Source organism: Indicator indicator, chromosome 31 (genome assembly GCF_027791375.1).
Source record: "Indicator indicator isolate 239-I01 chromosome 31, UM_Iind_1.1, whole genome shotgun sequence".
NCBI classification, from domain to species: domain Eukaryota; kingdom Metazoa; phylum Chordata; class Aves; order Piciformes; family Indicatoridae; genus Indicator; species Indicator indicator.
In genome coordinates, this window is record NC_072040.1 from 10359938 (window position 1) to 10375361 (window position 15424).

The 15424-nt window shown below is 47.0% G+C and overlaps 1 protein-coding gene across 1 annotated transcript in view; it reads right to left on the minus strand.

Moving 5' to 3' along the window:
- The window catches only part of TAF4B (TATA-box binding protein associated factor 4b), an 82423-nt gene that overhangs the window by 14055 nt on the left and 52944 nt on the right, over positions 1-15424 (minus strand). Inside the window, exon 16 of the mRNA XM_054394715.1 lies at positions 5144-5263. Within this exon, the coding sequence (XP_054250690.1) occupies positions 5144-5263 (120 nt within the window). The remainder of the gene's footprint in view (positions 1-5143; positions 5264-15424) is intronic.

Here is a 15424-nt window from a genome sequence, read left to right on the forward strand (position 1 = left end):
AGAGCAGAGCAGAGCAGAGCAGAGCAGAGGGCTGAATGCCCTCCCTTGCCCTGCTGGTCACACTGCTTTTGATACAGCCCAGGATATACCCAGGATAAAACAAATAACTCATTTGTGGAGAAAGGAAGTCAACCAAATGTTTTGTTAGCCCTTAACACTTACAATTGTTGTACCAAAAGGTAGCAGATCCATACCAACCCAGCCTGCTGAGCTGCACTCTCCCAGCACCCATTACATTTTGGTACTGACTAAACAAAGAAAAGCAAACACAGAACAGAATTCCCGACAGAGCTTCACTTTTTAAACACATACTGCAAGTGACTATTTCATCCCAGCCTCCCCAAACACCTTTGGGCTTCAGTTTACATCAATAACAGCTTGAGACAATTCCTCTCCTTTAATTACTGCAAGAGGCAATGATAACAAGGAGCTGAACAGAGCCAGCTTGGCTCTAAGACGGACAGAAGAGACACAAACACTGTACAAAGAACATCATCCAAGCAAAGTTGAAGTCTTAGTTAAAAAGCCTAATGCAGCTAGCACCAGGGATTTCAATTCATGCTGTGAAAGGATGATTCATATTCAGGAGTAACTCCTTCCATCACACCTGTCTACCAAGATATTAAGCTTAAAAACCCACAGAAATAAATGGTCACAGGAGTATTATGCACAGCTCTCCTCCTTGCCATTGCCTAGTCAGGAAGCTCTGACATTTAAGATTACTTGAGAGCAAAGCTGTCTGTGTTTGCAATTTGAAATGAGAAAGCACACCCTGCCTGTTTAAATTATTCTCAGACAGGTTGCCCAAAAAGATGATTTTAAAGATGCCCAAATGCACAGCAGCCTCAGGCCATCTTGTACTTGCTTTCAGTTTCAAAGGCCTCCTTTCATCTCTGAAGAATGGAATGTTGTTTACTGCTCAGGATGTTTTGCCATGTTATCATGAATGTATTACAAATGTTCTGCTCCTTGAACTAGAGAGTGTTTGTCAAAACCATTCTTTATTCTGCATGAGAAGTCTTAAGCCTTGTAAATCCTGCCTCAGATACACCGGGACGCTTGAAAGTCTAAGTCTGAGCATCCCTCTCAACTCTGGCATCCTGCATAATTTCACACAAAATTAAAAAGGGGCTGCAGAGAGCTGCTTTTTGGTAGCATGAAGCCTAAGGACCAGGCACTGGAATGCAGGATTGCATGTGAGACTAGAGTAGTGTCACTGGGAGGACTACTGTCACCTACTGCCCTTAGAGCTCAGTCGAGTACAGCGAGCAATGCAAGAAGCATTTTAAAGCACAGCTGTAAATTTGTGACAACAAAACATGGTCAGCTTTAGGCACATGAAAAAAAAAAAAACATCAAAGAATCATAGAATTGTTTTGCTTGGAAAAGGCTTCTAAGATAGTTGAGTCCAGCCATCAAGCCAACACCCCCATGGCCACTAAACCATGGCCCCAAGTGCCATGGCCACACATTGCTTGAATGCCTCTGGGGATGGGGACTCCACCACCCCCCTGGGCAGCCTCTTCCAATTCCTGACCACTCTTGCAGCAAAGAAATTTTTCCTCATCTCCAACCTAAACCTCCCCTGGAGTAACTTGAGGCCCTTTCCTCTCATTCTTTCACCTGATACTGGGGAGAAGAGACCAAACCCTCTCTGGCTCCAACCTCCTTTCAGGGAGCTGTAGAGAGCAAGGAGGTCTGCCCTCAGCCTTCTGCTCTCCAGACTAAACACCCCCAGGTCCCTCAGGTACTCCTCTCCAGCCCTGTTCTCCAGACCCTTCCCCAGCTTTGTTGCCCTTCTTTGGACTTGCTCCAGCTTCTCAATGTCCTTCTTGGAGTGAGGGGCCCAAAACTGAACCCAGGACTCAGGTTATAGATTCAGACAATGATTTGGGATGGAAGAGACCTTAAAGACCATCTAGTTGTAACCCTGTGCCATGGGCAGGGACACCTCTTACTACACCAGCTTGCCCAAGGCCTCAGCCAACCTGGCTTTCAACCAGTGTCTCACCACCCTCATCACTGTAATGAGTTTCTTCCTCATCTCCAGTCTAAATCTGCCCTCTTTTAGCTTTCAATCCATTCCCTCTCATCCTATCACTACACACCCTTGTAAACAATCCTTCCCCAGCTCTCCTGGAGCCCCCTTCAGGTACTGGAAGGCTGCTCTAAGGTCTCCCTGGAGCCTTCCCTTCTCCAGGCTGAACAGCCCCAACCTGGCTTTCAACAATTCCAGGCTTGGAGCCTCCTAGGTCCATGTTGTTTTTAACTGATAATGTAAATAATGGATCATCAGCTTGCAGTAGCAGCACTGTCGTCTGCCTGGCTTTGTCACAACCTCATGAAGCTTTGCATAAAGCAGATACACTGCAGATGATGAGAAAGAGCTGAAAAGGACCTAACAGGCAGACTTGTTAAATATTCAGAAACAAATCTGGCAATAATTACAGAAAACCACCACGAAGAACAGGAATAGTTACTAGATAGAAGCTTGGGGGAAGAGGAGAAAGGAGAAAGAAAACTCTCCTTGTGCTAGACTCTTTTTTTTTTCAAGTTTTTCCAGTGGCCTTGTAAAAAAAAAAAAAAAAATAACTGTACCTTCAGCTTCATGTGAAAGTGCATTAAAAAGCTTCAAAGAAGGGAAAAATAGCTGCTCAAAAAGCTGGGAATGCTGCTTTCTGCAGCTTGTTTAGATACAGATTCCCTCACTTGTGGTAAACAGGGAGCACTCAAGAAGCAAATTGTGTCTCCATATAAAAACAAAAAACAACCCCAAACCCCACAACAAAGAACCCAGAGAAACAAGTCTGCCTCACCTCCTTACAGAGCTCTCTGGTCACAGCCCAGCTGAAGGGAAACCTGCAGGACAGACGCTGGAGGGAAGGGATCCATCCAGAGGGACCTGGACAGGCTGCAGAGCTGGGCACAAGTCAACCTCAGGAGGTTCAACGAGACCAAGGGCAAGGTCCTGCAGCTGAGTGGAGGCAATCCCAAGCACAAATCCAGGCTGGGCAGGGACTGGCTTGAGAGCAGCCCTGAGGAGAGGGACTTGGGGGTGCTGGGGGATGAGAAGCTCAGCAGGAGCCAGCAGTGAGCACTTGCAGCCCAGAGAGCCAAGCAGAGCCTGGGCTGCAGCAGGAGAAGTGTGGCCAGCAGGGCCAGGGAGGGGATTCTCCCCCTCTGCTCAGCTCTGCTGAGACCCCACCTGGAGTACTGCATCCAGTACTGGAGCCTCTGTTCCAAGAGGGATATGGACATGCTGGAAGGTGTCCAGAGAAGGGCCACCAGGATGAGCAGAGGGCTGGAGCTGTTCTGCTATGAGGACAGACTGAGAGAGTTGGGGTTGTGCAGTCTGGAGAAGAGAAGGCTCCAAGGAGACCTTCTTGTGGCCTTCCAGTATCTGAAGGGGGCTCCAAGAAAGCTGGGGAGGGACTTTTTAGGCTATCAGGGAGTGACAGGACTGGGGGGAATGGAATAAAGCTGGAAGTGGGGAGATTCAGACTGATGTGAGGAAGAAGTTCTTCCCCATGAGAGTGGTGAGAGCCTGGAATGGGTTGTCCAGGGAGGTGGTTGGGGCCTCATCCCTGGAGGTGTTTAAGGCCAGGCTGGATGAGGCTCTGGCCAGCCTGATGTAGTGTGAGGTGTCCCTGGGCATGGCAGGGGGGTTGGAACTGGCTGATCCTTGTGGTCCCTTCCAACCCTGACTGATTCTATGATTCTGTGCCACCACTGCAAATAACTGAGTGTTCTACAAGTTCTTTCCAGGCTCCAGCATGCAGAAATGCCAGAAAATTTTCACTCCTAGCAGCTATTTCAGCTTCCTAGGCTACAAGGAAGAAAAGGAATTAAGGTCTGTCAGCTGGGACAACTTCCCTACCACTTCTTCCACAGAAGAGTTACTTTCCAGGCTTCTGTTCACTGTGCTCCCAAGCCAAGCAGCTGTCCACCTGAGAGACCTTGAGGCTTCATGAGAAAGAGAGGCAGAGCTGGCAGCACCACTTGAATGGCAGCTCACAACACATTTCTCCTGTCTGCAAGATTGTCTCCTTGGAAGGAACTTCTGCAGCCCCATAAGCTTCCCAGGTCTTAGAAACAGTTAATCTCCAGAGCATGAAGAGATTTGTTCAGGCCAAGATTTGTTAAAAGAGTTTTCTAGGCACTTGCAAACTGCAGCAGGAGGCAGGAAAGGTGATCTGGCTTGTTGCAGGGTCTAACTTGCTTTATTTATTTATTTCTTGGGGAGGGCTTGTGCATCTAGCCAAGGGGAATTCACAGCATATTGGAAGAGTCCCTGTGCACTGTGCATGGAGAAAAGTCCACAGCCAAAGCAAGAGACATTTCAGAAGCCATCCAAAACTGCCACCATGCCTTCAACTGAGGGGCAATGACAACCACCTGCTGGGGAAAACCACCACAGCTTCACTAGCTGTGAGAACCCACCTGGAGTACTGTGCCCAGTTCGGGTGTCCCCTGCACAAGAAGGACATGGAACTGTTGGAGAGGGTCCAGAGGAGGCCACAAAGATGATCAGAGGGCTGGAGAACCTCTGCTGTGGGGACAGGCTGAGAGAGTTGGGGCTGTTCAGCCTGGAGAAGAGAAGGCTCCAGGGAGACCTTAGAGCAGCCTTCCAGTACCTGAAGGGGGCTCCAGGAGAGCTGGGGAAGGATTGTTTACAAGGGTCTGTAGTGGTAGGATGAGAGGGAATGGATTGAAAGCTAAAAGAGGGCAGATTTAGACTGGAGATGAGGAAGAAATTCATTACAGTGAGGGTGGTGAGACACTGGAACAGGTTGCCCAGGGAGGTTGTGGATGCTGGAGGTGTTCAAGGCCAGGTTGGATGAGGCTTTGAGCAAGCTGGGCTGGAGGGAGGTGTCCCTAGGGACCCATGGCAGGGGGGTTGGATGATGATTCTCTGGTTACCCTCCACTGCAGATGGCAGTTTCTCTGAGCCCTCATTTCAGACAGTCCTTCACACACAGTGCTCTTATCCTCCTAAACCACACCATGAAACATGCCCACCATGGTACCAGAAAGACTCCTGTCAAGTACCCAATGCTGCTCTGGTTTTCTTCCTCACTTCTGACAGGTAAGGATAAAAATAAGTCAATATGAGGGTACAACCACATCTAAGTCATCTCCTTACCTCCAGCCCAGATCCAACACTTGAGGAATCCAATGGTCTTTTCTTCCTTGGTCCAATGGCTGCCAAAGCTGTCAGGTTGGCTGCTCTTTGTTGCATTTGTGCTAACTCCATTTGTTGCATCTAATTGAAAAAAGAAAACATTTACATTAATTATGAAACAGCATCCTGAAGGTCTTGTTTCTCTTTGGGGCAGCTTCAGACAGCAGTTTCTGGAGTCCCTGGGAAACAAATTATTTCACAGCATGTGTTGCTGTCTTCCAGTTCCAATACTCAGTCATGTGGAGATGGACCTATAGAGAGCATGGTGTAGGTGACCCTTTTCTGGAGACCCTTTTCTGGAGATCATCAATGCAGCCTTAACAGGAGCTTTGCTGCTGCTTCCTCAGCCCAGAAGCTGACAAGAGACAGAGCTATGAATTGAATACTGAGATGGCTTTGGGTTGGCATCAGCACAGAGTGGAGGGGACTGGGTGGGTTGAGTGCCTCTGGGTGGAGTACTGGAACACTGCTCTGGCTGAGGACTGGGTAGCACTGGGCCACCATCACCATCTAGCCCTGGCAACTGAAGCTGTCAAAGCCTGCTGCCAACACAGGTGCCCCACAGGATGAGCACTGCTGTTGGAGGGCAGAAAGCTATCAAGAGGAAGGCTGGGGTGCCACTTGGTGGATGGCATGAACAGGATGTGCTTTCTAGAGGCAGAACTGATCATCCCTGACCAGAGAATGCTGGAAGCTCATGTCACCACCATCATTTCCTCTCCCCAAGACATTTTCCACGTCGTAAACCAGTCATAGGATTTTTCAAAGCAGGCAGAATCTCACCAGTGTTTCACAGCAAAAAGGGGGAAAAAAAAGAAAAAAAAAAAAAAGAAAAGGGAATCAGAGTCTGGCTGCATTCTAGACATCTTGGGGACTCTTCCAAGAATATAATTAAGACAAATGAATTTAAACACTCAGACTCCATAATGGACTCAACAGATCCCCATTAAGGGCTATGGGCAGGCATCCAAATCACCCTGCTGAAGCCAGTAAAATCATCTTTTCATCAAGTTTTGCTCCACTAAAAAGTGTGAGATTAAATGTCCAAACATTGTGTGAGCACTTAAAAGCACAGGAGAAGGAGAAGAGATGTAGATAACACGAAGGGATACCCGAGGATACTGGCTAACTACTGCTGGGCTTTCCTAAACAAGATCAAGAAAGAGCAGGAGGCAACTCTGTTGGCTTGGATCTTTCTTGAGCAGAGAGTTTTGTAGCACACAAGTTAGGGCAGAAAGATCACTGCAGCAAGAGGAAAACAGTCAAAACAGTGTCAAAATAGAACAGAGAGGAGCTGCATCTAGTATTGCTTCCCTTCTAGATTCATGGATTCAGAGAATGGGTTGGGTTGGAAGCGACCTTAAAGATCATCCAGTTCCAACCAGCCCTTGCCATGGGCCCTAAGGACACCTCCCACCAGCCCAGGTTGCTCAGGGCCTCATCCAGCCTGGCCTTGAACACCTCCAGGGAGGGGACATCCACGACCTCCCCGGGCAACTTGTGCCAGTGTCTCCCCACCCTCACTGGAAAGAATTTCTTCCTCATCTCCAGTCTTCTAGGGGCCAGTTTTACTAACTTTGGTGTCCCTGACTAAAATAGGACACGAATACAAACTGCCATAGTCAGGTTTGTGACTTGAAAACATGATTTCCCACCCCCCTGCCTTGTAGTTTTTACAAGGGGTTGTTGTGATAGGTTGAGAGGAAATGGATTTAAGATCAAGGAGGGGAGATTTAGACTGGAGATGATGAAGAAATTCTTTGCAGTGAGGGTGGTGAGACACTAGAACAGGTTGCCCAGAGAGCTTGTGGATGTCCCCTCCCTGGAGGTGTTCCAGGCCAAGTTGGATGAGACCTTGAGCAAGCTGGGCTGGTGGGAAGTGTCCCTGCCCATGGCAGGGGGTGGCTGGAACTAAATGATCTTTAAGGTCCCTTCCAACCCAACCCATTCCATGATTCTGGGAAGTGTGCAATGGCAATTCAAAAGGAGCAGGGGGACCCTGTGCCATACATCAGACCCACAAACCAGCAGCATTCCCCTCCACCTGGCCTATTTCATCTGCTGAAAGATGCTGCTGCTCAAAACCCCTTCCTTGAGAAGAGAGCCAGAAGAGGGTGGACAATCTGCAGGCAAGAGGCAAATGAATGTTCATGCTCTGATTTTTTTACATAGGCTAAGAAAGGCAGCACAAAGAGTTCTAAAACCTGGGTATAAAGATCAAATTGCTATGAAAACGTCTCAGAACTCGTAGAGCAGACTTTGTTGCTGCTGGCCTTTTTAATAATAAAAATAGGGTTTAAAGTCTGGTCTTGCAGCAAGCAGGGATCTCTCGGGTGACACAATAACCATTTGAGTTAATCTGACCTGCAGCACAAATCAAGCAGGAAGGTATGTTTTAAAGTCCTCCCTTCTAGTGAAATGGCATTTGCAGCATGGCTGTAATCACACAAAATGAAAGCTTTGCCAATTGACCTCTCTTGTCCTTCACTCAGGCCCCCTGCTCTGTTCCTGCTCACAGGAATTCCATCTCACTTACCTCCCATCCTCTGAATTTCAGGAAATGGGCAAAAGCTCTTTTTACTGCTACACCAAAGACATTTTGCTGGCATTTTAACACTAAAACTTCCAGTTTCAAGTTGCATAGAAAGACCAAAAGCACTTCAGCTAAGAGATGCTGAGACTTGGGGTTTTTAAAGCAATACTGAAAGTCTATTGGAAACTCTTTCAGTGACAAGGACATGGAATGTGGCTGGTGGCATTACCAGAGCTCCAACACAAGATTTTCTGCAAACAGGGCAAAGGAAAGTCCCTTAAACACAACTGAAGAAAGGGAAATGCACACTCTGCTGCACATCATAGAATGGGTTGGGTCAGAAGGGACCTTAAAGATCATCCAGTTCCAACCTCCTGCCATGGAGGTGGGAATGGACCTGGACCTTAAAGATCATCCAGTTCCAACCCCTGCCATGGAGGTGGGAATGGACCTGGACCATAAAGATCATCCAATTCCAACCCCCTGCCATGGAGATGGGGGTGGACCTGGACCTTAAAGATCATCCAGTTCCAACCCCTGCCATGGAGGTGGGGGTGGACCCAGACCTTAAACACCATCCAGTTCCAACCCCCTCCCACCAGACCAGATTGCTCAAGGCCTTCCCTGCTCCAGTCTTTGAGAACCTTTTCAAGGAAGCGGATTCTTCATTTCCTCTCACCCTGCCACTTCTTACTTGGGGAGAAGAGACCAAGCCCCACCTCACTGTAACCTCCTTTCAGGGAGTTGTAGAGAGCAGTGAGGTCTCCTCTCAGCCTCCTCTTCTCCAGGCTGAACACCCCCAGGTCCCTCAGCTGTTCCTCACCAGCTCTGTTCTCCAGACCCTTCATCAGCTTTGTTGCCCTTCTCTAGACCCTTCTCATACCTCATACTCCTGCAGCAGTTTCAGTATACAGAGCACTAGCAAATAAAATGAATAAAAGATTTTTTTTTCCCTCCTCCTGCTTCTCAAATTTAACTACTAGGAACTTCTCTTTAGGAATAAACCCTCCAAAAGCAGCCCTGACAGAACAGTAACAAAAAAATACAGCCCTGTGGATGTAGATGAGCTCAGAAGGAATGCTGGAAAGCCAGGTGGGGAAGCTGAACACCACAATTCTGCTCTCAGTCTAATTTATATAAAGGAAAGACTACAATGTGCATGTACAAGATACTGGGCTTAACATCAAGGGGAAAAAAAAAAACCACCACCACCAAGTGGGGATGTCTCCAGATATGACAGGGGAGGCTGACAGAGCATGGAGAGATGAAATAAATATTTAAAGTAACAGAAGAAAAGGAAACCAGGGAAGGCTGAAGACAAGTTAATGTATGCCTAAGGGTTATGTGTGCTATCCAGCAATAAGTACATCAGGAGTAATAAAAGCACTAAAGTAGATGAACAAGAATTTGTATAAGACTTGTGGGGGATTAAAAGCAAAGCAAGTAAGCAGAGAACAGAGGCAGAACCCCCTGATTCTTGCAGCTTCCACAAGAAAGAAATTAAGCAATAAATTAATTCAAATTCCAAGCAACTCGTGGCAAAATATCAACATTTACTGTTTTCTAGGACGAACAGTGGAAAAAGAACCTGAACACCTCCATGGGTCCTTGCTACTGCCCTTTGCTGCACATCTTTGATGGCTTGATGGGGCTCCAAGCAACCTGATCTAGCTGGGGATGTCCCTGCTTATCACAGAATCACAGAGTGGTTGGGTTGGAAGGAACCTTAAAGCTCATCCAGTTCCAGCCCTCCTGCCATGGGCCCTGAGGACACCTCCCACCAGCCCAGCTTGCTCAAAGCCTCATCCAGCCTGGCCTTGAACGCCTCCAGGGAGGGAGCATCCACAACCTCCCTGGGCAACCTGTTCCAGTGTCTCACCACCCTCACTGCAAAGAATTGTTTCCTAACCTCCAGTCTAAATCTCCCCTCTTGCAGTTTAAATCCACTGCCCCTTGTCCTAGCACTACAAGCCCTTGTAGTAAGTCCCTTCCCTCATGAGATTCTCCTCAGCCCACCTCTCCAGCCTGTCCAGGTCCCTCTGGATGGCTCCTATCCCATCCTTCAGACTCATCAAGCACACCACTCAGCTTGGTATCATCAGCAAACTTGCTGAGGGTGCCCCAATCTCTCTGTCAATACCATTGATAAAGATATTGAACAGCTCTGGTCCCAGTGCAGACCCTTGAGGGACACCACTTGTCACCCATCTCCACCTGGACATCGAGCCATTGACCACTACCTTTTGGATGCAACCATCCAACCAATTCCTTACCCACTGGTCATGCTGAGTTTGCTCAATAACCTAACACTTCACAGGACACTTCCATCCCTGACTTCCTGCACAACTCTGCTGGTAGCCCTTTGCCATCTGTAAGGCTAACACTGCAGGGCAACAAAATTTATGCCTGGTCCATAATCCTGCTTTGCTTTCAAAACATGAAGAAGCAGGCAAGAAGCACCACAAAGCAATAAAGATCTAAGAAATCAGATAATTAAGCAGAAGCTCTCAGGATGTCACTGAAGGCTCATGAAAAGCCAACTGATTGTGATGAGATCTGCTGCTTGCAGCATCCTCTTTGCTTTTTTTGAGAGGTTGTGGTTTAACCAGGGAGTTTCCTTTGCCCCTGCCACAGGAATGGTCTTAAAGACTGTGAACCATTAGGTCCAGAAGCAGCACAAGAGGTGTGGGGAAAAAAAGAGGTTGAAAATGGGGTTTGAGATGGTAAGGAGAGCAGCAAAGAATCAGATTACAATTCCTTGTTATCTGAGACTGTGAGAGAAAATAAGGGAAAGAGTCAGGATTGTTTAGTCTGGAGAAGAGGAGGCTGAGGGGAGAGACTTCACTGATCTCTACAATAAAGCCTCTGAAAGGAGGTTGCAGTGAGGTGGGGACTGTTCTCTTCTCCCAAGTATCAGGTGATAGGACAAGAGGAAATGGCCTGAAATTGTGCCAGGGGAGGATTAGGTTGGAGATTAGGAAAAAATTTCTTTGCTGCAAGAGTGGTCAGGGATGGGAACAGGCTGCCCAGGGAGGTGGTGGAGTCCCCATCCCTGGAGGTGTTCAAGGAAAGTGTGGCCATGGCACCTGGGGACAGGGTTTAATGGCCATGGTGGTGTTGGATTGATGGTTGGACTCCTTGATCTTAAAGGGTTCTAAGGTCCTTTCTCTAACTCTACCAAGGCTGGTGCTAAACCATGTCACTCAGCACCACATCTCTGCCTCTTTTCAGCACCTCCAGGAATGGGAATTCAACCACCTCCCTGGGCAGGCTGTTCCAGTCTTTGAGAACTCTTTCAAGGAAGAAGTTTCTTTTAATATCCAACCTAAACCTCCCCTGGTGTAACTTGAGGCCATTTCTTCTTGTCCTATTGCTAGTTACTAGGGAGAAGAGACCAATCACCACTTGGCTCCAACCTCCTTTCAGGTAGTTGTGTAGAGTCAGAAGATCTCCCCTCAGCCTCCACTTCTCCAGAATGAGCAACCCCAAGTGCCCTCAGCTGCTCCTCACCAGACCTGCTCAACCCAGGCAGCAGTGCTGCACACACACAATCTGACAGCTTTGCCCAGCCTCAGCCTTAAGCTTCCTGAAGCTGCACTACAAGCACGCTCCCTTTTGAAGATGAGAGACAGAAGTACAAGAGATGAGGGTTTCTGTTTAAACCTCCAGCACACACTGCTTCACACTGACATTTTTACAGCTCTTCTGGGATGCACTGCCCATATGTTTGCACATTTGACAGTATCCTACATGCAGACTCCATTTAAATGAGCTCCTTTCAGAAAAGGGATGAAGGCAGAGATAAACTGGAAATACAGATATAAGAACTTCTCCAGGGAGACCTTAGAGCAGCCTTCCAGTACCTGAAGTGGGTTACAGGACAGCTGGGGAAGGACTTTTTACAAGGGCTTGTAGTGATAGGAAGAGGGGGAATAGATTGAAGCTGGAAGAGGGGAGATTTAGACTGGAGATTAGGAAGAAATTCTTTCCAGTGAGAGTGGTGAGACACTGGAACAGGTTGCCCAGGGAGGTTGTTCCTGGAGGTGTTCAAGGCCAGGTTGGATGAGTCCTTGTGCAACTTGGGCTAGTGGGAAGTATCCCTGCCCATAGCAGGTAGGTTGGAAGTGGATAATCTTTAAGGTTCCTTCCAAGCCAAACCATCCAATGATTCCATGATCATGGTCATGGTATTTCTTGCTTTCTTAATGTAAATCACACATATCAGCCCCAATCTTTCCAGTGAGGGTGATGAGACACTGGAACAGGTTTCCCACAGAGGCTGTGGATGCCCCCTCTCTGGAGGTGTTGAAGGCCTGGCTGGATGAGACCTTGAGCAACCTGTGCTAGTGGAAGGTGTCCCTGCCCATGGCCAAGGGTGACTGGAACTGGATGATCTTTAAGGTCCATTCCAACCCAAACCCTTCTAGGAATCTACAAACTGAACATTTTCTTTGCAACTGGAAGTATAGTTAAAAGTAGAACTGGGAACAGCAGAAAGCTCCTTAAAGAAGTTATGGTTTAAAAGTGCAAGCATCAGGGGACGATACAAGGACTCTCTACCCTTCCAGCTTGATGTGGCAGATAAGGCTGAAGAAGCACAAAGAGCTGGCCCATGAGGGGAGTGAGGACAAAATTCTTGAGTGCACAAAGGAGCAGCTTGGGGCAAGCCTGGCTTGCAGCTGTCTCAGAAGGAATGTGCACTTTCCATAGGTATTAAAATCTGCTGAAACAGGTGAAAGGAGGAAGTAAATAAAGACTTAATTCATAGACTAAGAATACAGGACAGTAAATGACTTAGCAGAGGGGAAGTTTGAGGCAATAGGTCATGCAAAAAAGGATGAAAAGGTCACAGCAGTTATGCAGAGCCCTTTGGATCAAAGAAGCCTCTGCCGAGGCTCTGGCTGTACTTCCAGCAATGTTAAGATGTTGCCTGCAGCTGCTGGATGACAGCACAGCCTGGATTTATGAGTATTCATTGTTAGGATGTGCACTCTGCATTTTGGGAAACATTGCTTTAGAACATGCTCCAGTGCCACCACCCCACACCCTCTGCCTGGTGGAGGTCACCAGCAACACAAAAAAAAAAAAAAAAAAAAGACAGCTTGGAGGAAGGAAGGACCAAATTCATGGCTGAAGAACTTGAAGTGGGTCAGACCAAGCCTTGAGTGGATACTCAACCAGAGTGGCCTGGAAAGGATCCGATTCCAGCTGACAGAGGGATCAAAATTCCCAAGGGCTGTTTCTTAAGGAGCAGGCTGCACTCACAAGACAACAGGACAGACAGACAATGGTGAGCCTTTCTTGCAGGCTTTGGTCCCAGTATACACTGTGCCCCTGTGTGGCCAGCTTCAGCCTGGCATTTTTGATGCCTTTTATTTTGCTCTTAATGCAGTTTGCATTTCTAAATGCAAATGTTTGCTAACCATTCCTCTCCACGCTCTCAATAAAGTGCCAAAGCTGACCAGCTGCATTTGGCTTCATTTCCACTTAAGCCTGAGAGGGTCTCACAGATAAGAAAGCCCCCCTGGCACAGGAGGAGGGTTTCCCATCCAGCATGGGAAGCCTGCAGAAGTTCTGGCTGCCTTATTCTCCAGAGAACAATGCAGCAGGACTGAGGACAAGGCAATACCAACAGAGAGATCTGTTGTTTTCCCAAGAGGCACATCTGGCTCCTCTTCTTTGTGTGAAGCAGATGGGAGGCCATCACTCTGGAAGCAGCACAGTATGGAGAAATAAGCAGGACCAGGGTGATGAAGTGACAAGATGCACTGAAGGATGTGAACTCAGTCATAGAATCACAGAATGGTTTGGGTTGGGAGGGACTTTAAGGATCAACCAGTTCCAACCTCAGGGACACCTCCCACCAGTCCAGCTTGCTCAAGGCCTCATCCAACCTGGCTTTGGACACCTCTAGGGAGGGAGCATCCACAACCTCTCTGGGCAACCCATTCCAACATTTCTCCAGCACTTAGTAGAACATTAAGTACTAAATTCAGGCACCTTCTCTACCCTTTTGGCTCCTTTGTTGTGCTCCAAGATGTGATTTTTAAAAAGAGATCTCATTAACAATACCAATCAATCAAAGAGGTGACTCAAAGCACCCACATCTAACTAATTTCTGTCCTAAACATCTGAATCACAGAATATTTTTTGAGCTCCTACACCTTATTGTTGAGAGGAAGAGAGAAAATGAGTTGCATGAACAAATTGCTTTGCAGCGTTTTAGCTACAGAAAGAACCTCCAGAAACGACCTCATGATGCAGAGGTAAAGCCACCTACAAAACAAGACAAATTAGCATCACCCACTGATTGTTGAGCCTGGTGGCACTAGAGGCAAACTGGGAAGGGCTTCAGGGCAACTTTGTCCTCACAGATTGCGAGCAGGAAGAGTTGCAAGCAGAAAGAAACAATTAAAAGAATGATAGTGAAGCAAATTCCTTCTCTCTCCTCTTACTCCACAAATTTCTGCTGCTGTGGTGCCAACCCAGAGCATCGATTCCAATACTATTTTACTGGATTTTCATTTGTTTTGCCTGGGCTCCTCCATTAATCCAAACAATAAGGGCCTTTAAAGCATTCATAAATAACCTGCTGCTGCTGCTGGCACCTAGGAGCCAAGTGCAGCAATGTTAAGCAACAACAAATTTCATAGTTCAAGAGGCACAGTTAAGGAAAAAAAAAAAAGGTTGCTCAGAAAAAAAAAAATCACCCTCATTTAGCACAAAGATCCTTAAAAAATTGCATGAAATCAGTCAAGTAACTATAGAAACCAATTTCTTCAGCTCTGGATCACACATCTCACACCTCAATTGTCTTTATTATCGTCTGCTGTCAGATCCTTAATCAGAGATGTGAACAGGCTTGATGATTTATTCAGCAGGGAAAAGAATCTGTAGGTCAAGTGAAAAATTTCACACACACACACACACACACAGAGCCCCTCACACACATCTTCAACCTGAGGTACTTTCATTTCATTCTGTTCCCAGTAGCTCTGGGGGCAGCTCCAGTGAGATCCAATATTAAGGCTCAATTAAAATAAGCTCCAATTAGTGGAGCTTTTTTCTCTCAGGCTAGAAAAGTCAGGAAATGGATATTGGGAAATGTAAAAAGTCAGCTACTGAGAGGAGGCTGCAGACATAAATGAACTTATTTGTTGATTTCTACAGTTGCTATGCAGAGGCCTCTGGGAGTAAAAGCTTAACCAGTCTAAGCTATAAACTAAAACCCCTGCAGCTAAACATGAACTGTGTGAAACAAGGGCTCCATTCCAGAACAGAAAACTGCTGGGCCCAGAAAATTAAAAGCCAGAGGCGTTTTCCATTTAAAACTAAATCCCAGTACCGCCTCCCAGCCAAAGAATTATAAGCAGTATCAGATTTACAAAACGAACAATTACCCTGGAAAAATGTAGCCTATTGTACAGTCCCAGATGCTAAATCTCAAAGTTTCTCTTTTTTTTTTTTTTCCCTATTTCCCCCCCCCCCTTACACTTCCTAATCCCACATTATATTCCTACCAAGTGTACCACAGCAGTTTACAAAGGGCTAGACAGGACTGAAGAAAACGTTAAAAAAAAAAGGAGAGAGAGCGAGCTCATAATTCATTGACCTCATTTGAAGCACTGCCCTTGCCTGTGGCAGTTCCTGTCCTTCCCCAAGGCCTCTTGCAAATGGTATGCAGCAGCAAAATAAACCCTGACCTAATT